This window comes from Poromitra crassiceps (assembly GCF_964638095.1).
Source record: "Poromitra crassiceps genome assembly, chromosome: 4".
NCBI lineage: Eukaryota > Metazoa > Chordata > Actinopteri > Beryciformes > Melamphaidae > Poromitra > Poromitra crassiceps.
Genome location: NC_139626.1, coordinates 57,335,211 through 57,363,020, shown reverse-complemented (window position 1 = coordinate 57,363,020; position 27,810 = coordinate 57,335,211). Strand labels below are relative to the sequence as shown.

General features: G+C 44.8%; 1 protein-coding gene across 1 annotated transcript; it reads left to right on the top strand.

The window, feature by feature from the left end:
- Window positions 1–328: 328 nt before the first annotated feature.
- cdc6 (cell division cycle 6 homolog) lies at window positions 329–27,810 on the top strand. The gene is made up of 12 exons (XM_083635987.1): window positions 329–393; window positions 1,350–1,863; window positions 4,170–4,475; window positions 6,094–6,293; window positions 7,796–7,950; window positions 8,887–8,993; window positions 9,089–9,228; window positions 11,148–11,248; window positions 14,363–14,421; window positions 14,591–14,763; window positions 26,588–26,728; window positions 27,370–27,810. The coding sequence occupies exons 2-12, from the start codon at window positions 1,362–1,364 to the stop codon at window positions 27,457–27,459; spliced, it is 1,974 nt and encodes a 657-aa protein (XP_083492113.1). The 5' UTR covers window positions 329–393; window positions 1,350–1,361; the 3' UTR covers window positions 27,460–27,810.

Sequence of the window (27,810 nt, the reverse complement as noted above, 5' to 3'; positions counted from 1 at the left end):
GACACTGCAGACAAATACTTAAATTAATACATAAGCAAATGTGTTTTGTACATAGTTCTGTTCACATATACTTTTCTGCTTACTTCATGTGTCGAAATTGCTGATATAAACACTGCCGGTGTCGCGTTCCCGGGAAAATTCTATTCCGCCAAAACTGAATCTCGCGCCACTGACGTCACGTCCGCCCTTGCGCTAAGCCAATGAGAGCACGGGGACCGCCCACGATGACGCTTTTAGGACCAATCAGAGGGCCAGCAGGAGGAGGGGAGTCCAGCAGCTGATCTTTGGCGCAAGTTTCTTTAGTTCGTTCTGTCTGCTGTGAGGAGGAGGAAGAGAAGAGAGCCTGGACAGAAGACACACGCAGAGACCGTTTCTTTCGAGTTTGTAAAGGAGGTAAAGCTTCGTTTTTACGGCAGGATTTAAACTCTTTAGTGTGGCGTGTTTGGAACAGAGTTTGACTCCGGGCGGGTGTTCGTTTGGTGTTTAGTTTAGACCACGAGCCGCTCAGATAATCTTCACTAACTATGTGTCGTCATTAGATCCTCTTTTTATTTCACATTCTGGTTTGCGTTAGTTTGTCAGAGTGATTCTCGTATTTAACGTTACAGCGTGTGTTTCACATGAATGCAAAGTCATATTAAATGGCGACAGTGGAGTGTTTGTATGCGGACTCCGTCCGCGCTTGGCGCCAATCAACAACATGTCCCATTGTTGTCCCATCTGGCCATAAAGTTTACAGGAGTACGTTATGACGCCACATGCATTTACCACCAAATTACCGATCTGGAGGCATGCACACAGCCGCAGCTGTCATTTCATTATAATCGCCTTTATTTATTAACGTTACAAGATGGCTGTGTGAGCTAACAGAGAACCGTTTTAATCAGCTGTGAAGCAATGCAGAATTCGCGTCAACCTAGAATTTTGGTTGTATATTTTGTATTTTGCACGTTATAATTTCTGTAGCCTATAATAATACAGCATCGTGTGTTTTTGCATAAGTCAAATTTCTCGTTTGTAATCTGAATTTACTATCAGACAGTGGCTATTAAAGTGAATGCTGAATAATCGCGATGTTTGTCAAATAAAACAAAATCTAACTAGCAAAATATCTCTGTGGCCTACCTACAAGAGAAATAGTCATTATTTTTGTTTGAACTTATCGTAATTAAACAATGGTTTAGCTTAACAACAACCCCATGAAACTCTGGGGGGTCCTGGAACCCCACGCTGGGAACCACTGTGCTAGGATATTATCAAGCTGGTCTGTTCATCTAAAGAGAGACGTCATTTCTGTTCATATTAGTTTCTTCTTGGTACCAACACGTTGTCTATCTTGCATGTCTCAGGTTGAACAGAATATGCCCAGCACGCGCTCCAGGGGCCCGGCCCAGCCCACGCTGCAGTTCCCCCGGCGCAAGTCCTGCAGGGCGGCCTCCCGCTCCAAAAGCCCCCAGCTGGAGGAGCCCGCGGACCCCAAACCCCAGCACCCGGTCCCATCCCCTATCCGGATCGGACCTCTCTCCACCAGGCGCCCTGCAGCCCAAACCACCCTCCTCTCCCCCAGGCGCCCTGCAGCCCAGCCCACCCCCCTCTCGCCCAGACGTCTTGATGCCCAGCCCACCCCCCTCTCCCCCAGACGTCTTGATGCGCAGCCCACCCTCCTCTCCCCCAGGCGCCCTGCAGCCCAGCCCACCCCCCTCTCCCCCAGACGTCTTGATGCGCAGCCCACCCTCCTCTCCCCCAGGCGCCCTGCAGCCCAGCCCACCCCCCTCTCCCCCAGACACCCCACTGGCCCATCCGCCACCCCCCTCTCGCCGAGCCTCTCACCCAGGTTGCCCCTCAGCCCTCGTAAGCGTACAGGTAAGATTTGGGTTGCTATAACACAAAAAGGTGATTTATAACGGTGAGTACGTTTTTACATGGACAGCAACAATCTGCCTGTTGACCGTATTCCGAATAAGACCAGATTTAAAAAAATCTTGTCAAAATAATTTGGATTAGGGTGTTTTACATGAGTTGCTTATAGAATATTTCATTCATATTCCTGTTGACATGCTACAGTACAGACTGTTTAGTGACGGAAGACGTCGCCCAACATGATGTCCCGACGTCGGGAGTTTCCCTCCTGAATTTGTCTTTCGACCGTGTCGGGGACAAGATGTGTGGTCACTTTTTTTTTTTTTTTTACCCTTGGTGGCAGCCATCTTTTTTTCTTTTGTAAACAAGTTGCACAACCCTCGCTGGAAGCTAGAGCATGCAGCATGTGACGTCAAGCAGTTTGACTGCTGTACGTGTTGCAAAATGCTGCGAAAAACTCCCATAGGGCATCGCAGTGTGATTAAGGGGCACTTTACACGAGGACGGTTTTCTATGGTGACGGGGAATTATTGTATCGTTAGTGCCTCCCTTTTAGACGGCGATGGCGAAGTTGGGCTTAGGAAACGAGTCGACACATTTTGAAACCACCTTCCAGAGTGAAACTCTTGATGACGCTCCCCGCTGAGGGCTCCATGTAATCGCTTTGAGACGGCTCATTTCAGGAACTCTGACGTGCCTGCGCACGCGATTGCGCCATAGCCGTGCGCGAGTTGGCAACCATTTTCAAAATAAAACGTCAGTATGAATGAAGTTTGGCGTCATTCAGAATTAAGCTACACTGCGGCCAACTTCAGTTACACGTTCATAACGTTACTGCTGCGAGGAGCCGATGGCTGTACCCGGTCGGCATTTAACGTTCGTTACAAAAGCACGTCGACGGTGTTTTCTCACTGCCAGGAGCCTAACAACAGTAGGGTTTGACAGATCACAGTCGGCGCTCCTGGTCCTCGGCTGCTCATTAAAGATTTCCAATAGGAGTTATTCTGATAAACTGGTCACATATTATGTTACATTCTCACCCGACAAATATTAAAACTTTAAAACAGTCTGGGGGTTATTTTTAGCTTGAAAACGGCTTTTTGTCAAGTCTAAATGACTGCGGTAGGCGTACTCTACTTCCGTGTTTAAAACCGGAAAAACGATTACGAAATGACGTCATGCAGAAGCGTCCTTGTATGGGCAAAGAATAAGGTGATCACACTGCCACCTAGCGACCTGGCATGTACATTACAGCGTTTTAAAAATTCAACAGCGCTCATGTAAACGGGGAGAAGGTGTGAAGGAAACGCTATTGTGTCGTTTCTTCCAGAAACTGTCCTCGTGTAAAGGGCCCCTAAAGGTCTTTACATGTCTACAATACACTTCGATATAATGCCACTAAGATCGGAATACTCCACGTCTTAATTCGACTATTGCTCAGTCTGACTATGACCTTATTCAGGGTTAACCCATTGATACCTGATGCAGCATTTGTGAGGTGTGTATCCCCTTTAAGACTTCGGTCTTAAAGGGATACACACACAAACGAGGGATATACACGCAAATGCTGCATCAGGTATCAATGGGTTAAGGTCATTGAAACAATCTGTTTACATAGCCATGTGTTATGCAGAGCATTGCCTTAATCAGGTTTATATGGGAATATTGCTGTCGTTGTAAACGTAGTCGGTGACCGATCGATTTCCAGTATTCCAACTAGGGATGTTCATTTTGAAAAATTTCCATAATCGATGAAAATTAACGATCAATTATCGATTATCGATCATATTAATACTTAGAAAATTTTCAATATTTTCAATTTTTTTTTTTTTTTTTTTTTTTTACAAAATGAATACCTATGGCAGAAAATACGAAATACAACGTGTTCTCCTCAATGAACTCTTTATTTCAATGTGTCTCCTCTCCAACACTGCTGTCCCCGGCGCATGCCGGTGTGAATTTCCCATGTTTAAAACAGTTTTGTTGGCACAAAGGCCCGTGCCCAGCCAGAAAACTAGAGACTATATGAAGCTCCACCTCACGTTAGTCGGCTGTGCAATGGAGTGGGGCGAGGAGGAACGAATTCCACCCAAACCTAGTCCCAATTTTTTTTTTAATAATTAAAAAATCTATCCAAATGCCACAGGATCGATTCCAATCCTTAACTATCAATTATCGATTTTCGATAATTGATGAACATCCCTAATTCCAACAAGCTTTTCTTCTTTTTTACACCAATGTCACCGAACGAATTCCTCTGCCTTTATTGTACTTGTTATGTTGAGTGATTCTGTGTTTTGTCTCCTCAGGCGAAAACAACAACAATGTCAGCAACCTTGGTGGCGACCCGCTGGGCTCGCCCCCCAAACAGAGCAAGCTGACCTCGCCGCGAAAACTGGCCTTTGACGATGAGAACTCGCCGCTCGTGTCCCGCCGAGGCTTGGCCCCGCCCCCGGCGAGGCAGCTCCTCCCTCCCTCCCCGCGGCTCCTCCCTCCCTCCCCGCAGCTCCTCCCTCCCTCCCCGCGGCGACGGCGGCGGCAGGACGCGCTCGGCACAAGTCCTGCCCGTCACAGCCCGGACGAAAAGTCGCCGGCCGTTCGCCTCTTTGCAGAAAGTAAGTAAGACCTTTTGGCTTTTGTGTAGGAACCCTGCCAATCATCTCGCATAGGCATGCTGCTATTTATGACTGTGAAGAAGCATCTTCATCTATACAGTGACGGGACCTATTTAGCAGTGGCATGAATCATATTGGACGTCCAGACAAAATCTTCAAAACAAATTTTGAGGTCTGGAAAAAGTATGGATTTTTTTTTTTTTTTGTAATTGTGAAAATGTGTGGGAACTCTTGGCTGTCAATACATTTTACCCAACTTAGTCTTACGCCAATCTCCCTCAGTCTGGCCAGAATGATTCTTCTGTGTTTGCTCTCGTTGAAATTTAGATCACACACGGTGGATCATAGGGCTGGGTATTGGGCAAGGATCTCACGATACGTATCACGATACTTGGGTCACGATACGATTGTATCACGATATATTGCGATGCGATACATATTGCGATATTCTACAGAATTTCCTCCAAATTAAATAATAGAGCTAAAGATACAACACACTGTGTACCACCCAGGTAGTGTGATAATACGTACCTCACTTTATACCGATAAGTTAGTGGACAAATTTAGTCAAAAAACTACTGAGTGTTGAGTGTTACTGAACGCATCGATATGGGAAATATCGATTAGGGGTGGGAATCACCAGATGCAGAGGCATGGCATGGCCTGCAAATCTTTTTTTTATTTATTTTTATTTTTTATATCGCGATACTTGGCGTCCAAGTATCGATACAGTATCAGGAAATAAAATATCGCGATATATTGCCGCATCGATTATATTGCCCAGCCCTAGTGGATCACACGGTAGATCAGGGCTCTGACATGCTTTCATTCACTCATCTTTTAAGTCACTTCTTGAAACTCACTTTTAGACACGTGTTTGTGATAGAATATTTTGTTGTTGTCGTTTTTGGCACAAAAAATAATTTCTGACAAAAAAAAGCGCTTCCTAACTATAAAAAAAAAAAAGTGCTATATAAATATGCGACGTATTTTAGGCGGCTACATTAAATTTGACACTCATCCAGAGCGAGAGCAGACACTGCGGGGGCACGGTGGATCAGTGGTAGAGCTGTCGCCTCACAGTCAGAAGGTCCTGAGTTCGATTCTCGCCTGGGACACTGTGGGCGCTGTGGTTGTGTTCCCCCCCATATCTTCAGTGCCTACTGCCTAGGTGGGGTATCTCGTCGTAAGGGCCTTTCTGTCTGTGTGGAGTTTGCATGTTCTCCCCGTGCTCCCCCAGGGGGGTTCCTCCGTATATAACCCCCCCACTAAAAACATGCAGAAGATCAGATCGTCATCGTCATCCGACCAGTGACGACAACATCCGAAGTTGGTCCCCGGGCGCTGTACGAGAAAGCGACCACTGCTCCTGGCCTGCCCCCCGGAGGAAAGGACAAGCCAGGATGGGTCAAATGCAGAGGACATATTTCACCGGCCACCATCAGCATGAGTGTGTGTAGTGGCCGCATGCATGTTGTTGTAGTGTGTTGTGTGACAAAGACGGGCTGCCGTCTGAAAATCGAAAATCGTCGTGCTTCAGCTGGAAGTCCCAGGCCGGCAGCGTGCAGTAGCTCAGTCCCACCAGCTGACGGCGCTGTTCTCCCCCCTTCCCCGACAGAGTCGAGGTTCCAGAGCGTGAAGCGGGCGCTCCACACGGCCGTCCCAGAGCGTCTGCTGTCCAGGGAGGCGGAGCGAGCCTCCATCCGCTCCTTCCTGGAGGACAAGGTGCTGCAGGGCCTCCCGGCCAGCCTGTACGTCTCCGGAGCCCCCGGCACCGGCAAGACGGCCTGCCTCACCTGTGTGCTGCACGAGATGAAGGTAAGACAGCCTGCCTCACCTGTGTGCTGCACGAGATGAAGGTAAGACAGCCTGCCTCACCTGTGTGCTGCACGAGATGAGGGTAAGACAGCCTGCCTCACCTGTGTGCTGCACGAGATGAGGGTAAGACGGCCTGCCTCACCTGTGTGCTGCACGAGATGAGGGTAAGACAGCCTGCCTCACCTGTGTGCTGCACGAGATGAGGGTAAGACAGCCTGCCTCACCTGTGTGCTGCACGAGATGAAGGTAAGACAGCCTGCCTCACCTGTGTGCTGCACGAGATGAAGGTAAGACAGCCTGCCTCACCTGTGTGCTGCACGAGATGAAGGTAAGACAGCCTGCCTCACCTGTGTGCTGCACGAGATGAAGGTAAGACAGCCTGCCTCACCTGTGTGCTGCACGAGATGAGGGTAAGACAGCTCAGAGGGCTGACAGCAAGCGTTTTGCTGCGTGTGTGCAGGAGGGCACAAGAAAACTGCTGTAACGTGGAGTATATAGAAAAAAAATGTGGGGGGTTAAATTCGCATTATTATTTAAATATTATGGAAAATCATTGGTCAAAAACTGTATGAACCCTGATTATTGACTAGGGCTGCAACAAACGATTATTTTCATTGTCGATTCATCTGTCGATAATTTTCTTGATTAGTTATTTCTTTGATCTATGAAATGTCAAACGGTGAGAAAATGTTGATCAGTGAAGATGACGTCCTCAGATGTCTTGTGTTGTCCACGACGCAAAGAAGTTCAGTTTGCTGTCATAGAGGAGTAAAGAAACCAGAAAATATTTGCATTTTAACAAGCTGGAATCTGACATTTCTATTTTGAATTACCCCTTCCCCGAAAATGTACTCCAATTGATTCATCAACTATCAAGACACATTAGGTAGCGATTAACCCATTGATACCTGATAGGGGTGTCACGATACACTCAGTTCACGATACGATACATGATATTGGGTTCACGATAACGATACGATATTTTAACGATATTTTTTTGCGAATCGATGTGTAAGTTGAGGGGGCATTCTCCATGCTAATTTGAGTCATTTCACCATTTTCATCCTCCGTGTCTGTAACGTCTCTCGTCTGCTCAAACAAAGCAATGAAAAGGAGAGCGAGCATGCAATCAGATGCAGATCAGTGTCACCATGTTCAGCTTCTTTTTCTCGCGATATGAGATTTCATCTCGACGATACATATTGTCACGTTTTGATATCGCGATATATTGTGGGACGATATATTGTGACATCCCTAATACCTGATGCAGCATTTGTGTGTGTATCCCTTTGAGACTGCGTACCGCGGTACGCGGTCTTAAAGGGATACACACACAAATGAGGGATATACACGCAAATGCTGCATGGGTTAATTTAATAGTTGACAACTATCGATTTAATGGTTTGAGTTCTATCATTGATGCCAATGTTTCTACTAGGTACAAAGAATGGAGTCTGTGGTCTCCAGTCTACAGTAGTGTGTTCTCATCTCCTCTCCTCCAGGCGGAGCTGCAGGCGGTGCAGACTGTGCTGGTGAACTGTATGAGCCTGCGGAGCTCCCAGGCCATCTTCCCCCTGCTGGCCCACAGACTGGGAGCGGCCGGAGGCCACAGCAGCAGCTCACTGCAGAGGCTGCTGACCAGCCCGGGACCCACTGTGTGAGTGACACGGAGGGGGAGGGGCTTACTGTGTGAGTGACACATTGAGGGAGGGGCTTACTGTGTGAGTGACATGGAGGGGGAGGGGCTTACTGTGTGAGTGACACGGGGAGGGGAGGCTTACTGTGTGACACGTTGAGGGAGGAGCTTACTGTGAGTGACACGTTGCGGGAGGGGCTTACTGTGTGAGTGACACGTTGAGGGGGGGGCTTACTGTGTGAGTGACACAGGGAGGGGGAGGGGCCCACAGTGTGAGTGACATGGGGAGGGAGGGGCCCACTGACTCATTGTGGTCAGTGTAGGATTTTAGCCAGGGGCAATGGCAGAAATGCCCCCAAGAAATCTCAGAATGCCCCTAAAAACCATGATCCGAGGGGGGGAGGGGGGGGATGGCCCGCAATATTTTGATAATTTTATTTTCATTCAATTCATTTAATTTCCATCATCTCTTAACACACACTCGGCACCTGCAAGCTGGTTGCCACAAGACGACGATGAAGAACGCACTCGCACAAAACAGCGCTGTTGTTTACACTACGCTTCAGCAACTTTATGCACTAATTCCTATTTTTTTAAAGTGCCCCCAATTTTTTTTGAAAATGCCCCCAGTTTTTAGACAGTGAGGCAAAAGTTGTCCCCAAAATATGTTTTACATTTCCTCCACTGATTGTGGTGTAAATTGATGAAAACCGACAATTTTACAGTTGAGGAATTGAGTAGAGCAGTGTGAGCGACGTGACGGCGTAGTTATTTGAAAGCTTCCTTTGGACGATTTAATGACGATTGAACAGGATTTAGCAGACGTGAGCTTGTGAGACTGATGTGTCCCAACACCCTGCTAGTAGTCGACAGCTCTGTATCGAACACCAGTCCAAAATGTGCGGCGCTCGTCGTTAGCCAGAGCTGCGTGTTTCTAACTCCAGCCTTCCTGCTCAGGCTGCTTGTCCTGGATGAGATGGACCAGCTGGACAGCAAAGCCCAGGACGTCCTGTACACCATCTTCGAGTGGCCCTACCTGCCCAAGTCCCGCCTCTGTCTGATCGGTGAGAGCCGCTGTGTGTATGTAAATGAAGCGTTTTATTTTTCCCCCCTCCACGCGAGTGTAAATGGACCGGTCCTGTTGTTCTTGTTGCTGCAGGTATCGCCAATGCTCTGGACCTGACGGACCGCATCCTGCCCCGGCTGCAGGCCCGGCCTCGTTGTCGCCCCCTGCTGTTACATTTCCCCCCCTACAGCCGCCAGGAGCTCTCGGCCATCGTACAGGACCGACTCGCACAGGTTAGTTTGCTGGTCTCGACGACGAGCACAAATAAGAAGAGACAAGCTTCAATCGGATTGGTGTGGGAGAAAGTCTGTTGTCAATCCGGTCGTATGTAGAGCGGGGTATTGGTTTCAAATTTCAAGAATCGATTCGATTCCGATTCACAAGGTTTGCAAATCGATTAATCCCGATTAGGTTCGTTTTGATTCGATTCCGATTCGATTAATTTCAATATCGATTTGGTTAGTGATACCAAAACGTGTTTTTTGAGCTGTAACCTGAATTACATGACTGTCCAGTTATGTAACACAGGGCTTCCCAACCTTTATTGTGCCAAGTAGATACATGGGGGGGAAAAGTTGCGGACCGGTTGTCAATTTGAATGGTTTTTGTCAATGGTGACAAAGGGTAAATAACAGCCTTTTCATCTGTCAATAAAGACACTTTCACAATTATGCACAGTGATTTGATTTCAGCCTATATCATTTCTAAAAGTAGATATTAATGATCAAACATTTCCATTTATGTAGCCTACAGTATTTGTTTTTGTTTCAACTACAAACAAATAAACGTCAACTTGAAACTATGTTTCAACTACCACACACAGCATAATATTTTAGCCTGTTTATTAACTCATTGAGTGCCAGCCACTTTTGGAGAACGGACGCTCCCAGTGCCAGAGTTTCAGAGCGTTTTCAGTGATTTCTCGAGGCCCACAGAATATTGTGTGATATTACTATGTAAACACCGAACACGCACAAAGAACGATGAGACTCTCTTCTATCATCTGCAAAAAAAAGTTTATTGATATCATTTTCCGTTCTTTAGTTATCAGCCGGAGAAGATAGGTTGATTTCAGCAAAAACACACGTTTCAATTTAGAATCTGAGATATTCAGCCTTTTGTGAAAGGAAGCATTTCAAGCACATCATTGACTCTGAAGCTAATATTTTCTGATGTAATGACACCTCAAAAATAATTTCCTTCAATAAAACAGTGAAAACAAAGGAATTTTGTTTGGCCAAATAATATTTTTTAGCTGCAACCAGCAGCGCTGGCCCCTGCGTGCGCAGACCCTACACCTTCTTGCTGGTCTTGATTTACTGCTGGTGGGCATCAGATATTCTAGCTTGTTTGCCTGTCTCTGTGCATCGAGCCTGCTGTCTGGGTCTGTGTTTACTGTCAATGGTTGTATGCTGTAGTGCCCTGCGTGCCCCACCCCCCTCCTCCTCCTCCGTGGGAGTGTCTGGTGGCTCTGCGTTTGCTGTGCGTTTGCTCTGCACTGAAAAGTGCGCTGCACCCCGCTTTTTCACAGCCTGTCGCCGGCTCCCAGCTGAGAATAATGTAACTTTTTAGAAAGACGCTGGTGTCGGCAACTAAATCATATGGAGGGGCTATCGCAGCGGAGACGGAGGGGCTCAATTGTGGCAGCAGATTGACTGCTGTTCACAGGCACAGCTAACGTTATGCTTCATGCATATCGATGCATACCGATGCCGTTTCCATAACGACTTCTTCTCTCTTTTTTCCTCGCCTTTCTCTAATCTGGAGAGCACTGTCGCCACCTAATGGGTCCGTAAAATAGCTTTTACACATTCAACATCCACCATACTTTCACAGGAGATGGATCTGGCTTTGTTTCACGTCCCACCGTCAAAAAACGCAATTGACGAACATACTCGTCCTTGGCACTCTACGTTACTAAACGAATTGATGAACATACTCGTCCTTGGCACTCAATGAGTTAAAAAAAAAAATAATAATAAAAAAATAAAAAACATATAAATCGATATCAAAGGATTAAAATAAAAATCGATTTAAAAAAATCAGAGAATCAATTTTGATTGTTGAAAGCGGTGGACTCGTAGGCTACGTTCACACTGCTGCCGAAAGTCTCCCAGTTCTGATTAGTTTGTTTTTTTCCCCCTCCTGCCAGACGTCTGACGAGGGGATCCTGGACGCCTCTGCTGTGCAGTTTTGTGCCAGGAAAGTGTCTGCAGTGTCGGGCGATGCCAGGAAAGCTCTGGATATTTGCAGGTACACTTCTCCACACAGTACATGGGGTCTATTCGCCTTATGCACTTGACCCATTGTATCGCGACTTCCTGTTCAAAACGCCGGCCGTTTTACCTGCTCAAACTAGTCTGACTCACCTGCTCAAACCTAGTTTGACTCCCATTATGAGTCAGACTAGGTTTTTGAGTCACAGGAAGACGTGTAAATACAATGTATTTAGGACACATGCTGGTATATTGGGCTGTGGGTGTCACGGTACATGTATTTGTCCCGTGAGTTCACGGTACGGGCGTCACGGTACGTGGTTTCACGGTACGTGAAACGACATGACGAATACGTCAAATCCAGAAGCGGCTAAACGCTGTTTAACCGCCATTGAATTTAATTGAATTAAACGCCAGAAGAAGCGGCTAAACGTTACATAACACTGTTAACTTGTAAACAAGCAACTTACATCGCGTGGGATGACAAGCAAATGCGGTGAGGAAGAGGGGATGACTCCTTGTCATGTTCCAATAATCCACTAGATGACCGACACGTTAACAGGCTAGTAACAGGCTTGCATTGTTCTTCTTCTGCCGTTTTATTCTTCGACTGAACATGTAGGTATTTTGACGTTGACTAAAGAAATACTGCCGCCTAGTGGCCGCTTTTAGATAGGATTCCAAATTAGTGCTTAAATCAAACGCATCGATAGCAAATGCTACATAAAACAAATACAACAGGGGCAGGGGTTGGTGGGAGTATTAGGCTATTCCACACATGCGCTCTGTTTAGTGTACAATAAAGATTTAAAGTGGGGGGAAATGCCTTTGCCCTGTCAAACAGCTGGAATACAGACCTCTGAGAGGGAGGCGCATGGAAATCACTGCTCTAGAGTAAAACATTTATTCATTCCCACTTATTAGACACTATTTCTGATGGTAAAATTAGCGTAAAAAGCAGAATTCAGAAAAATTAAAAGGGAGAGAAAAACGGAATTTGGGATTTGTTGCTTTTCCCCCCGTTTTCGTACCGTACCGTATTCGTACCGAACCGTGACCCCAAAACCGAGGTACATACCGTACCGTGACTTTTGTGTACCGTGACACCCCTATTGGGCTGTAGTCCACGGTTTGCTCTCCTTTCAGCCAGGTAGCATGCTAACTGCGGTAGCCTGTTGTTTCACTTCTGCTCCTGTGTGCGCTTCCAGAAAAGGTCTGTCTGTTGCTTGCTTCCATGGCATTTTACTTCGTTCCGGAGCGCTTTTCTTCTTTATGAAACCACGTAACAGCCAGACCTAAAGCTATGCAACAGCCAGACCTAAAGCTATGTAACAGCCAGACCTAAAGCTATGTAACAGCCAGACCTAAAGCTATGTAACAGCCAGACCTAAAACTATGTAACAGCCTGGGCCCAGGCCGCGTGGTATGGGGGCCTTCGGACCGGAAGTTTGAGACGCAGAACGTGACTTACAGACACCTAGGCAATAGAACACCGCAGGAATGAGGAGCACTTGGGTTCTTCAGTGGAAAAGTCTATGGGGATTTAACATGGGGGATCTCGCTTAAATGCATCAAATAAGGTCTGTTGTTAACAAAAGTTTATGGGAACTGTCATTTGGGTTCAGCAGGATAATCTTCACAAACATGATTTTATGACTTTTTGAAACGTAAATGCGTTTTTTTTACACAATTTTTAGAAAACGCTTCAAAAGGCGTGAAAAGTGATTAACGTTTGTGACGATTATCCTGCTGCTGAACCCAAATTTGCGCTCTTTTAAATTCTTGTTAACCACAGATCTTATTTGACGCATTTAAGTGAAATCCCCATTCTAAAACCCCATAGACTTTTCCACTGAAGAACCAACATGGCGGCGATTTCTGGTTAAGCCTACAAAAATACCGCATCCCTGCTGTACTCCTATAGGATAAGCAGCATTGCACATCGCATAACTTTTCAACATGACTTATATTAACTCATTCAGTGCCAGCCACTTTTGGAGAACGGATGCTCCCAGTGCCAGAGTTTTCAGAGCGTTTTCAGTGATTTCTCGAGGCCCACAGAATATTGTGTGATATTACTATGTAAACACCGAACACGCACAAGAACGAGCTGGCTCTATTGTATCATCAGCAAAAAAAAGTTTATTGATACCATTTTCCGTTCTTTAGTTATGAGCCGGAGAAGATAGGTTGTTTTCAGCGTTTTCAGGCTTTTCAAATTATTAGCTGAGATAATCCGCCTTTTGTGAAATGCAGCATTTCAAGCACATTCACTGAGTCTGAAGATAATATTTTCTGATGTAGTGACGTAGTTGTTGTGTGATGCCCTGCGTGCACCACCCCCCTCCCCCCCTCCCCCCGTAAACTCCTCCCCACACTGCACACAGCCTCACGCAACCATTATATTTTCGGAGTGCTGCGTTTGTGTGCTGCTGTCGGCTCTCAGCGCCACAGCTGGGAAGAGCCAACCCGGATTGCTGAATGGTTTGGCGTCAGGGGCTGCTTTCCTGTCTGCTAATCGGGTGGAGAAACTATACAGACAGACAGACAGACAGACAGGGACAGAGGGGCTCAGTTGTGAGCGCGGATTGACTCCTGTTCGGAGCCAATGTCAGCTCCCGCGACAGAGCAAATGGCTCTGGGAGCATGCATCGGGTTGTCTTTGATCCACGGCTTTTAGGCTGTTTCTCGGACCTGTCTCTAATCTGGACTGCACCGAGCAAGCACTGTCGCCACCTAATGAGTCCGTAAAATAGGTTATACACCTCCAATAGCTACTATAGTTGTACAGGAGCTGCGGAAGGCTTTGATCGACGTCCCACCGTCAAAAAACGCATTGGACGTCGAAGGACGTCCGTGGCATTCTACGTCACTATTTAATTGGACGTCGAAGGACGTCCATGGCATTCAATGAGTTAAGTAAGTAAGTTCCGCGTCCAGTTTCTCCATAGATCCAAATATAAGCCTTAAAACACGTATTTTGGATTTATCTCAAATGTCTACGGAGAAAATGGACGCTTGGGCACTTACTTCCGGGGCAAATTACGTCACGAAAAGTCACCTGTGCCTGTTGAGCGGGTACGACTTATCCATCCAGTGTTTTGCTGTGTCTTTCATGACTGACCGAATGTGTGTTTCTTCTCCTCCGCAGGAGAGCAGTTGAGATGGTGGAGTCTGATGAGAGGAAGAATGCCACAGCACAAACTAAAGGTGAGGACGAGCCCAGGTTTCTCCGCCACTCAACGTTCTGTCATTTATGCTGAATGAATGACCCGACTTCCCTGCTACTGAAGCGTTGACACATTCTGGAGCGGGTTCTGACTTAACGGTCGTAAACACTAACCGTAGCACTTCTCTGTCCTCGCGTGCGTGCGTGCAGTGTCGCGCGTGAGCGTTCCCCAGGTGGCGCGCGTGCTGTCGGAGGTGTACGGTGAGCGCATGGCGTCTCCGGCCGGCGAGGGAGAGAGCTTCCCTCTGCAGCAGAAACTGCTGGTCTGCTGCCTGCTGCTGCTCGTCCGCAACGGGAAGAGCAAGGAGGTGGGCCTGGGCAAGGTGAGCGAGAGGCCGCACGGACATCGCAAAGATCCAGCTACATTTAGATCTACATTTACATACATTTAGATGTTAGAAATGTTAGGTTGTCGCCTCACAGCTAGAAGGTCTTGCGTTCGATTCCCACCTGGGGCTGGGCGATATGACCAAAATCTCATATCCCGATATAGGTCATTTCATATCCCGATAACGATATACATCACGATAGAGCATATTTTCTGTAAATTCAATTGATAGTTTATATAAAATGACAACCTGGCCATTTATTTATGTAGCAGTTAAACCAGTTAAAATGTTGTCAAACCTCACAAAGGATACATGCATTCAGAATACAGATAAGCATGGCTATTCTTTACAACACAAATAATAATAATTAGTTGCAGGGCAGTAGAATGAAACAAAAAACTCAACCACACCACCAGTTCGATTTTCAAAGATTACATTCAACCAAAACGGGTAGAATAAAAGTTATTTAGCCTATAGTTCAGTCCAGTTCTCTCAGTTCGTGCCCGTCCGCATGTCCTCGAGTGCCCACCGCCCGGGTGGGGTCGTCAAAAAGGGCCTTTCTGTGTGGAGTTTGCATGTTCTCCCCGTGCCCCCTGGGTGTTTCCTTCATGTAGGAACCCCACACCAAAAACATGCAATATCCTGGTCGCTGAAGTGGTGCCTCCTCTGGTCGTTCGGGGCGCCTGTTCGGAGGGAGGGGCACTCGTTGGAATAACGTGATCCTCCCCACATGAACGTGATCGGTGAAGCTTCCCCTGTCAGGTGAAAAGGAGCGGCTGGCTAACTGCCCATGTCTCGGAGGAAGCATGGAGCCAGTTTCGGCTCTTCCCAGATCGGCAGAGGGTGGAGCAGCAACCAGGATAAATAAATTAAAATTAGCACTAATGGGGGATAAATGGTATTTAAAAGAAAATCAGGGGGGGGGTGGGGTAAGTTAGGTTTAATGAAAGGGTTACATAGTTTAACTTTTTGTTGTTGCTTGTAAAATACAAAGTTTACTATTTCAAATCTAGCTTGAAGTAACTGCTGCCCCAGCTAACCGACACACGGACTAAATAATAAAGACATGGATGTGAAGTTTATATACAGGGATTAAAGTAGGGATGTCGACGGTTAACCGTTAACCGGTTAACCGCCGACAACGTCATTGGTCGGTTAAGCATGTCGGTCAAACGGTTAATTTGCATATTAAATTGGCATACAACGTGTTGCCAATATGGTGTTTTTTTTCCCTCCTTCGCGGTAAGCAACAATGTTAACGTAGCCTAAGTAGTTACTGTAGCAGCATTATATAGGAATTAAAAGCTCCTGCCACTGCCAGAACAACATTCATTTAGAGAAAGGCTTTTCCAAATGGAAAAGCAGTGTGCACTGCCACTGTCCGCCTCTCCCCCCGCGTGCGAGATGTGCTCTGTGATAAACTCAGCTCCACACATGCGCCACACCCCCGCCTCCCCTCTGCTTTGACCAGACGGGAGAAGACGCCCTGCCCTGTGCAGAGTCAGACTACAGCGAGCCAGTCAGTCATGCTCCTTCTGTGTTTCAGCCACTGTCATGAGACCATGAGGTTACTTTCAATGACGCGTTTCAAAACAAGCTGCGTCTTCCACATCGATTCACTGAGGAATCCACACTTTTACCGTAAATTGAGTTCTCTCCGGGTCTGTCTGTCTCTCAGGTGTAATAATCCCACAACGATTACAGCAAGAGTGAGAATGCTCTTCTAAACACATCGGCTATTAATATATAATTATTTCTCTGCATCTCATATTAGATCGGTAAAAAGTTTGGACAGCCTACCTCATTTGTTCATCCTCCCGAGTCCCGCAATGCTGACAGCTGTCAGCGTGCGGACTTGCTGCACTCGTCATGTCGTGCAGCCGGACACACAGAGAGCATACAGCCCTCGTCGCAGATAAAGAGAGAGAGGGAGAAGCGTGGAGAGAGAAGCAAACTATTTTTTTGCACATCTCAAAAGCAGGTAAACCACTGTTGAATTAGTGAGAATGTCAGAAGGAGGAGAGAGCAATAAGCGCTTCGTCAGTGCGCCCTGCAGCGTGAAGGCTTGGGGCGGTGTCTTGATGTGCTATTCAAAGTGGAAATTCGTTCAATTAGCGACACGTTTCGTTCTGAGCTTTTAAAATTAGTTTCTGCTGGTTTTATTAGACTATTTACGAATTCATTTAAGAATTGTGAGCGTGAGTATGGGTTTTTTCCCTCCGTATTTCCCCCTTCTGCAAATGCGTGCAGCTCCTCATAGCCTATCCGAGGAATGTTTTTGTTTAGATGGCTGGAGGATTTAACTTGTCTTCTCGTTTTGTTAATGTGTTTTTTTCTGCTTGTAGATGTAAAAATAAACGCTTTCTACTGAAAAAAAAATCAAGCATTTGGTAGGCCTAAGGTTTAATGGGGCACAGACAGTAAAATAGCGCATTTTAATCTTCTCGGTTAACCGACAGTTGTCGGCTAATGAGTGTCGGTTGTCGGTCAAGAAAAATTATGATTTTCGACATCCCTAGATTAAAGTTCTCGGTCACTACGGACGGATTTCCGTCAATTGGAGCCAGATATGAAATGTGAAAAATACCAAAATTAAAGCCCCTGTGTAATCCGTGTATGTTGTGTTCTTTCGTTTTTCCGTTTCAAAACCAAATCGGAAAAACCAAATAACGGTTTCGTTTTTTTCTTTTTCCGTTTTGAAACCAAAACGGAAAAACGGAAAATCCAAAAACGAAAAAACAGGAGGGTTTTCTGTTTTAAAACTAAACGGGAAAAGGGGAAAATCAAGTTTTATTTGTTTTGTTTTGTTTCTGTGATATTTGGATATTTTTGGAAACCCCCGTGAATGCTGGGAAAACGAGGAGAGGAGAGGAGGATGCGTGACATTTCCGCGGAAGTTTGAGTCTCAGAAAACAGGAAGAGAGGAGTATGGTCTGAAGTTTGCTTGTTACTTTTTGACAACTTATTGCAGTTATGACCGCACTTGAACCTTATCATAACTTGATCCACGAACTGTTTGAAAGTGGACAAACATACTCCGAGATCAGTGCCGCTCTGCAGCGTTTTGGTGCTCCGCGCTGCTCAGGTTAGTAACGTTATTTCGTTATTTTTTATGTTGTTTGTCGTTTTTATGTTGTCCTCTCCATGTGGCCATGCTTTCAAACTTATATCAGCTAAAACAGATGTTTAGGTAACGTTACATTAACGTTAGCTTGCAAGCTAACGTTAGCTTTCAGCTGTTTGAGGCAAACCTGCCGCTCATGTTGTGGTGTTGTACAGTATAACGTAGCGACTAGCTAGCTTGTCTGTCTGACCGTCTGCATGTCTCTTTGTCTGTCAATCTGTCTCACTGTCTGTCTACCTGACTGTCAGTCAGCAGATAGACAGACAGTGAGACAGACAGTCAGTAGCCTACATCAGTCAGTGACTAACTGACTTTCTGACTCTGTCTGCACGACTGTCTGTCTCACTGTCTACCTGACTGTCTGTCTACCTGACTGACTGTCTACCTGACTGTCTCACTGTCTACCTGACTGTATGTCTGTCTGTCTGTCTACCTGACTGACTGTCACTCAGCGTCTCTCTGACTGACTGTGTGTTTCGCCTGTCTACCTCACTGACTGATGTCTGTCTGCCACTGACTGTCTGCCTGACTGTCACACTGGATGTTATGTAATTTAGTGTATAGCTTTCCATTGTTGCTTTGAATTTGACATTAGGCCAGCCATGACAATAGAGGCCTCTTTTAGGTCTGTGACCTCTGACCCCTTTTGTTTTTGCCCATAGTCTTCTGCACGGCGCAGCCACAGTCTTCATCACCAGTGTCAGGCCCAGTCTCCTGAAAGGTTCCGCCTGTGTCATTGGTGTCCGGGCCATCGTCCAGGGTTGCTCCACCCTTCGGCCCAGCCTCCTGGACACCCTCTACACCTGTTGTGCCTGTTCGTCGCTGCCCAGGCCACATCACCTGCTCACTTCCTGCATGGGGCGACTACTTAATTTGAACTATACCTCAACATCCTGGACTCAATCTCCCAGAATCTTTCACACCATCACCTCTCACTCACCTCATTAGTGCCCACGATCAGGATTTGATTACCCCACCTTCATAGCCTGGGTAAACCCAGCCTCCACATGACCTCTATCATCTATCATACTATCAGCACCGAAGAAATGTACACTACAGGCATAGCCTGTGACGTCACGTTGATGGCTGGGTTTACCCAGGCTACCACCTTCATCCTGCCTTTTATAAATGGTTATACTTGCAACCAGGGTCTAAGCTGATATATTTCATACATCTTTGTACCAGCTAACATCCATGCCTCTACATACATGCAATATTATTAGTCTAAAGTTTAGACTTAGACTACCAACCAGCAAATATCTACAAATAAAAGCTGAGAGGACTATCAGCATATCAACTTCTTGGTTTAACAGTCTACATATAAAATTGTATTTTTTTTTCTTTTACCAAAAAGTCGTTCTACTCTTACAGGCAGGGCTATGTCAAACATGGACCATAGACAAGTAGCTAGTGCCAAGTACTGTAGCTTAAAAAAATGACCAGCAGGTCAATTCACACTCTTACATAAAGGTGGCTATGTGATAGACCAGTGGTTCTGACCCTTTTGCTTTCAAGGACCCCTATGAGGACCACAATGGAATAAGCCTTTGGGCTTTATTGTGTTTTCATCCTCAGCGATTCTTTTATTTTAAATTTCTCTTCTATGTTAGTGTGTTGGCAAGATGTGCCCTTTTTAATCACCAAATAAAACCATACCATAATTTAGTCCCCAAATTAGGGCCACTGACCCATTTGATTGGGGGGGACTCTCACACACAAATCTGAGAACATTGTTATTATGTAATTTTGTCCAGAACTCCATAACTGTCTGCATTGTAGAGAGAGATATGAGGACCGCAATGGAAACAAGCCAGTGCTTGAAATAGCCAGGCTTTATTGTGTTTTTATCCTTGGTGATTGTCTGTACCCTGTATCTTTGTTGACATGTCACCAAAATAAATCAATCAATCAATCAAGATATGACAGATTTGCTGGTGCCTCTGTGTGTACAAAAACAAAGCTTTGAAAGAGCCACAATCCAAGTCCCTTTCCTCCCATTATTTTATTAGATTTGTATTTATTTATTTTAAGTAGCCGCATGTGGCTCTAGAGCCTCGGGTTGAGTATCACTGATCTAGAGAATGAGTGATATTGTACCAGCCTTAAGCTATACTCTGTATTCCTCCGCTTGCAAGCTATAATATATTCATCTGAGACCAACCTCTGACTCCAGAATCTTTATTCAAGTATTTTACATCATGCAGTGTCAACTTTTGACCATTAAAGCTGTTTGGCATATCATCATGTCTACTAAAATGTACTGACTGCATTTGTAGTCAATTCTAAATACTTGAGGGGAAAGGGTGGGCATTGGACCTTTGTAGACCATATTACAGTAGCTATCATTTAGCACAATTTTATCTGTAGCTGATATCCATCCATACCTTAATTGCCTGGAGAGTTTGGTCTTCACCTGCTTTATTTGTAAAGGATCTTAAGTGTATGATTTGGTGCTGTATAAATACAATTGCCTCACCTATATTTTTTTAATTCAGCAAATCAATAATCAGCTGTGTTCAAAATCAAATTTAGTATCCATTTTGTCTGTTTAAACAATTGACACATATTCAAATAGTATTTGTAATTTACTTTGAACAAACATATCTAATACATGTGGCAATGCATATTTTGAACAAGCATATACATGCGGCAATAATACATATTAGGAAATGTAAACCTTTTAAATAAAAATAAATTAAAAAAGACCAAACTGTCTTGTCTTATCCGAACTCTGCATCATCTATTCAAATTGCTCCTGCCAGAACTACCTTTTGTATAATAATCAATTGACCGATGACCAAAAGGGTGGACAGGGTGGAGTGACCTGACACGGCCTAGAGTGTGTTCTATTGAGTGTGATCAATAGAACACATGATAAAAAATAGATTAACAGAACCTTTAAAGGAACACTGCAAAGGATGAAGGTGGGGCATAGATTGAGGTGGGGTAATTCAATCCTGATTGTGGGTACTAATGACGTGTGTAACTGGCAATGGTGAGAAGTGATGTGAAAGATTCTCTGAGATTGAGTCCAGGACGTTTAGCTTGGGTTTTTGAACAGCTGCCGCTTCAAATGGTACATTTATTTGAAACAGATACACAAATCACAAGCTGGTCTAGTTAAGTGTCAGTTGATGTATAGTTCAAATTAAGTAGTCGCCCCATGGAGGAAGTGAGCAGGTGATGTGGCCTGGGCAGCGACGAACAGGCAGGTGTAGAGGGTGTCCAGGAGGCTGGGCCGAAGGGTGGAGCAACCCTGGACGATGGCCCCAATGACACAGGTGGAACCTTTCAGGAGACTGGGCCTGACACTGGTGATGAAGACTGTCGCTGGGCCGTGCAGAAGACTATGGGCAAAAACAAAAGGGGTCAGAGGTCACAGACCTAAAAGAGGCCTCTATTGTCATGGCTGGCCTAATGTCAAATTCAAAGCAACAATGGAAAGCTATACACTAAATTACATAACATCCAGTGTGACAGTCAGGCAGACAGTCAGTGGCAGACAGACATCAGTCAGTGAGGTAGACAGGCGAAACACACAGTCAGTCAGAGAGACGCTGACTGACAGTCAGTCAGGTAGACAGACAGTCAGGTAGACAGTGAGACAGACAGTCGTGCAGACAGTCAGAAAGTCAGTTAGTCACTGACTGATGTAGGCTACTGACTGTCTGTCTCACTGTCTGTCTATCTGCTGACTGACAGTCAGGTAGACAGACAGTGAGACAGATTGACAGACAAAGAGACAGGCAGACGGTCAGACAGACAACCTAGCTAGTCGCTACGTTATACTGTACAACACCACAACATGAGCGGCAGGTTTGCCTCAAATATAACAGCTGAAAGCTAACGTTAGCTTGCAAGCTAACGTTAATGTAACGTTACCTAAACATCTGTTTTAGCTGATATAAGTTTGAAAGCATGGCCACATGGAGAGGACAACATAAAAACGACAAACAACATAAAAAATAACGAAATAACGTTACTAACCTGAGCAGCGCGGAGCACCAAAACGCTGCAGAGCGGCACTGATCTCGGAGTATGTTTGTCCACTGTCAAACAGTTCGTGGATCAAGTTATGATAAGGTTTAAGTGCGGCCATAACTGCAATAAGTTGTCAAAACGTAACAAGCAAACTTCAGACCATACAACTCCTCTCTTCCTGTTTTCTGAGACTGAAACTTCCGCGGAAATGTCGCGCATGCGCCTCCTCTCCTCTCCTCGTTTTCCCAGCATTCACGGGGGTTTCCAAAAATATCAAAATATCACAGAAACAAAACAACAAAACACATCTTGATTTTCCCCTTTTCCCGTTTAGTTTTAAAACAGAAAAACCTCCTGTTTTTTCGTTTTTTGATTTTCCGTTTTTCCGTTTTTGTTTTAAAACGGAAAAAGAAAAAAACGAAACCGTTATTTGGTTTTTCCGATTTGGTTTTGAAACGGAAAAACGAAAGAACACAACATACACGGATTCTGTGTCTATTATTTCCATTTGTGTATTGTACTGAGTTTGAATGAAAGCTTTTATTTTGAAAAATTCTGACTGGACATCCAAATGATTCTCCTGGGGTGTGTTCAAGCCACAATAAATCTGAAAACATTTTGCTATGTTTTCCAGGTTGAACGTCGTCATGTTTCAACGCATCACCGTTTCTGTTTAGATTGAAATGTTGTGCTGTATGTTCGGGGCTGAACATCACCCTGAACGCCATTTTCAAGCTTGTTAACGCGATATCTCAGGAATGCCTTGACGGAATTTCATCATATTTGCCTCAAACATCCACTTGGACTCAAGGATGAACCGATTAGATTTTGGTGGTCAAAGGTCAAGGTCACTGACCTCTCGAACGCCATTTCCAAGCTTGTTAGCGCGATATCTCAGGAATGCCTTGACGGAGTTTCATCAAATTTGCCTCAAACATCGACTTGGACTCTAGGATGAACTGATTAGATTTTCGTGGTCAAACTTCAAGGTCACTGTGACCTCACGAACGCCATTCTCAAGTTCGTTAATCAGAATCACTTTTATTGCCACAGTATGCAAGTTACATACGAGGAATTTGTCTTAGTGTCTGTATGCAGCGTAGCGGTTACATCAATATACAGGGATAAGAAGTAGGAAGATAACTAACGGCAATCGCAAGGTTGCAAGTGCAATCAAATCAAATCGAGTCAATATATACAATATGTACATGAGTGGTGAAGTGTTCTGTGGATGATAAATATGAATTTATGTTGGATTTACATGAGATTTACAGACTGAGTTAAATATATGTTAAATAGGCAGTGGATTTACATGAATTTACAGTCAGTTAGATAAGAGTTTACATTGAATGTACATTAAATTTACAGGCTAAGTTAAATAGGCATTAATGTGCAGGGAATTTACATCAATTTACCAGTCCCAGTTAGACAGGCATTCAATTAGATACAGTATGAGTTCCAGTTCCAACGCAATATCTCAAGAACAGCTTGATATAATTTCTTCTGATTTGGCTCAAACATCGACTTGGACGCAAGGATGAACTGATTCCATTTTGGTGGTCAAAGGTCAAGGTCACTGTGACCTCTCGAATGCCATTTTCAAGCGTATTAACGCGATATCTCAGGAATGTCTTGATGGAATTTCTTCGAATTTGTCTCAAACGTCCACTTGGACTCAAGGATGAACTGATCAAAAGTGTCAAGGCCCTACCATAAATTAGCTTGACCTCCTCCTTAACTATGCCATTTAGCGAAATTAGTATGATGATGATGATGATGATCATAATAATAATAACAGCAAAAATATTAATCATTTATTTTAGGGGATAATCGCAAAAAAAAAAAAAAAAAATTGGGTGCTTGCAGTCAGGCCACTCACTGAACAGCAGGCCAGGCACCGCCTACTGGTTTACTAGTAGTTTTATTACTTTATTAGTTAGTCTGAAGTAATAATTGCACTTCAGGGTTAAAGTGGGTGCATCTCATTGTAAAATTGGACTTCAAACGGCCCAAATCTGGCTTCAAACCTGAATTATGATCCCAGTCAGCCCCTGTTTTTAACCATATCGCCCAGCCCTACTCATGATATAATATACAGTCTCTAGTGTATGATTCAACTTTTCCCATGTTCTAATCTAGTGTAAAAAAGCAAACAAACTGAAAAAAGAAAAAAAGAAACAAATCGCAATAAATCGTAATATCGAATCGCAATAATCGTAGAATCGCAATACTTAAGAATCGCAATATAAATCGAATCGGCACCCAAGAATCATGATAGTATCGAATCGGGAGATAAGTGAATCGCCACAGCCCTAATTTATTTACATCAATATGTTTCAGTAATGAAATGAAATAATAAAAGTGGGCTAGATGATGATGCCAATAATTACCGTAAATTCCGGACTATAAGACGCACCGGTCTATAAGCCGCACCTTCAAAGGTGACTATTTTTTTCTTCTATAAGCCGCACCGGTCTATAAGCCGCGGGTGTTTTGATGTTTAATTACCATATGTAAGGCTTCGTGCACAGAGGGGATTGTCGGGAAACAGATGGCTGTTTGGGGAAGCTCCCATTTATTAACATTTCAACAAAACAAAAGTCAGGTCACTAATCCCCAGACAAAATCACACATTGTGGTATTTTTTGTTTTTTTTACAGTGCACACAGTGTCCGCGGTGTGGTGAAAAGAGGGCAAGAGAGGAAATTAAAACAGAAGTGGATTTATAGTTAGAAAGAGTGCTAAAGAAGAGAGAATTCCGTTTTTTATTTTTTTATTTTAGTTACTCACAGTCAGTACTATTGACCAGTCCAACTCAAAAGATATTCGGCAGTTTCACTTTGAGCTCTTGTTCCGCCGCTGGGCACACAGTGTCCGCGGTGTGGTGAAAAGAGGGCAAGAGAGGAAATTAAAACAGAAGTGGATTTATAGTTAGAAAGAGTGCTAAAGATAGTCCGGTCTGGTTATGACGAGTCTCGCTGGGTACAGTACGCCAAAGCGATATCCATTGACTCGATGATGCTGTTGTATGTTGCGCGTTTCTGTTGCACCAACGCGGAGAGGTCCTGAGGGGCTTCTTCCCCGCAGCCTGGAGGATGAGTTGACGGTCGGGCCAGCGGAGTAGGCAGATGAAGATGGCCCTCGGTGGCAGGCCGGGGTCTGGACGTGGCCGAGGCGCCCGGTGTGCCCTGTCCACCTCTGGTGGTTTCTCGCCTTCCTTCAGGTCCAGGATGTAACACAGGATTTTGCCACAAAAGCGTCCATGTCACCAATCTCAGCTCCTCTTTTACATTGATCAGGCGAATGTTATTTATTTTACTCCTGCTGATTAAGTCATCAACCTGCGTGTGCAGGGTTTCGATTTTGCATTTTATCCATTTTCGGACTCACTGTGTTGTTTTTGTCCTCCAGTGCGCGGATGCGCTTTTCCGCATTATAAACTCTGTTCACGGTTGCCTTAGTTTCTTTAGTGAGTGAGTGGATGGACTTCTGCACGTTTTCAAACTTGTTTTCAAGCTGCTCAAAACCTCTGAGCGATGTCGGACTTAATCGATAGTGTTTCACGGAGTAAAAGTTTAGCCCAAGCGTGTATCTCCAGCCTCCAGCAGGTGAGTCATTTCCTCATTCATGGCGTGATTGCTTCGTCTTTTTCTTTCTGCTTACCTGTGTTGTGTTATGTTATGTTATGTTATGTTGTTAAAAGAGGGCAAGAGAGGAAATTAAAACAGAAGTGGATTTATAGTTAGAAAGAGTGCTAAAAAAGAGAGATTTTTTTTTTTTTTTGGAAAAAATCCATAGATAAGACGCACCGTTATATAAGCCGCAGGGGGCAAAAAACGGGAAAAAAGCCGCGGCTTATAGTCCGGAATTTACGGTAATTAAAATGTTTTTGTATTGTTTTTCATATCACGTAAATGAGTGCAATAAACGCAGAAAAAAATCAGAATCGTGCTCTCAATTCAGAGAAAGAAAATCGTGATTCTCATTTTCTCTGTGTGTGTGTGTGGGGGTGGAATTGGACTGAAGAAGTTTGTTCGAGTTAACGGATCACTGTTGTCATGACCAGCCAACATTTACAGCATGAAATGACAATAATGTATCTGTTGGTAATGTTGAAGTTTGATTATTAGTTATGAGTTATTTATTTTTGCAGGAAGGAAAAGTCAGGCCACTTTCTCACTGAACGATTGCTTTCGTTCCGTTCCGCACTCGGGAACGACTGCCCCCCCCCTCCCCTCTCCCCCGCTGGTCAGCTTTCACATTACAGCATTTCCTCCGCGCTCGGAAACGGAACAGAGTGCACTTGCATCATCAACTATGCCTGGAGTTTATCCTCACCCGTGTGTTGTCTATGTGGTTCGGAACGGTTGGCTTTCACACTCCGTGCCCGGGCACGCCAAAGCGCTCCCCAGACCACCCTTTCAAGTGGATCCTGTCACGGTTCCCCGCGTCGCGCGCCCGGGCGCAGAACGGAACGCAACGTTTCACACTCGTCAAACGTTCCGAAACGGGGGTCAATTTGGGGACAAGTGTGCTCGGGAACGGTACCGGGGTGCCAGTGAGAAAGCACCGTAATACAGTTTTTGATCTAAAACCTACCAGAAGAAGCAGAGGTATTTATTGTTAAATGGGATACGTGTGCTCTCCTATGAAAAATGTGGGTGGGTACGTCCGTTTTTAACGCCTGCTTCCATTGTGACTTGTCTCCTCCAGCTCCATGAGGTGTACGTGCGCCTGTGCGTCCAGAGGCAGGTGGGCGGCGTGGGGCAGGGCGAGTGTCTGTCGCTGTGCGGCCTGCTGGAGAGCCGGGGCATCTTGGCTCTGAAGAAGGCCAAAGAGGCTCGTCTCACCAAGGTACCTTCAGCAAGTGTGCTCAACCAGGTCACTGCTAGGGAGGAGACATATATATATATATATATATATATATATATATATATATATATATATATATATAATTTTTTTAAACATTTTAAAGTAAAATGCATGAATTTGGTGTACTTTGAGAAAGCTTAAGAGCAAAATTAAAAGGCTAGATCTATGAAGAACATGTCATCATTACTGTGCTGTGGGTTTACAATGACAAACTAAATGTCTCCCTATAGGTCAGGGATACTCAACTTGCTTTGCCACTTTCGTGAAATGATAGAAAGCGAGGGGCCAGTTAATAAACAAACAATATACATTTTTCTGTAGCGGATTGTAGGTTTTTGGGGTGTCAGCCGGAGTTTAGGCTGACAGTGTTGTGCACACCATATAGTTAGTTAGGTTAAGTTAGTTGGGTTAAGTACATACATAAGTGCCTGGGTAGCGAGCAGATGACGGTATTTGACAATTTAGCAGCTAAATCATAGATTATTCAAAGATATTCCATATTCCAGACTGCTCAGGCTAACTGACTGTGTGTCTGTGTTCAGGCTAACTGACTGTGTGTCTGTGCTCAGGCTAACTGACTGTGTGTCTGTGCTCAGGCTAACTGACTGTGTGTCTGTGTTCAGGTGTTCCTGAAGATTGAGGAGAGGGAGGTGGAAAATGCCCTGAAGGATCGTACGCTGCTGGGCAGCATCCTGGCTGCAGGACTACCTTAACGTGCAGGACTACCTTAACGTGCAGGACTACCTTAACGTCAGCCCCGGACGCTAGCTCCTCACTCACTCTTATTTATTTGTCCCTTTTTTATATCGCTGCTTTTTGTTTTGGAACTATGTTATGATTTTTTCCCCTCCTTTTTATTCTCATTTTTGCTGGGAATTTTTGCTGGGAATTTTTGCTGGGAATTTGTACAGAATGTTTCCTGTAACATTGGAAAATGATTTTTGTTTTTCTCCCATAATGATGTCTATGCATTTAAGTTCTATATGGATTGTTGAAACTTACATTGGATTTGAAATGACAGCTTTGGTTACTATTGGGAATCACATTTCCATTTCTACGCTGTA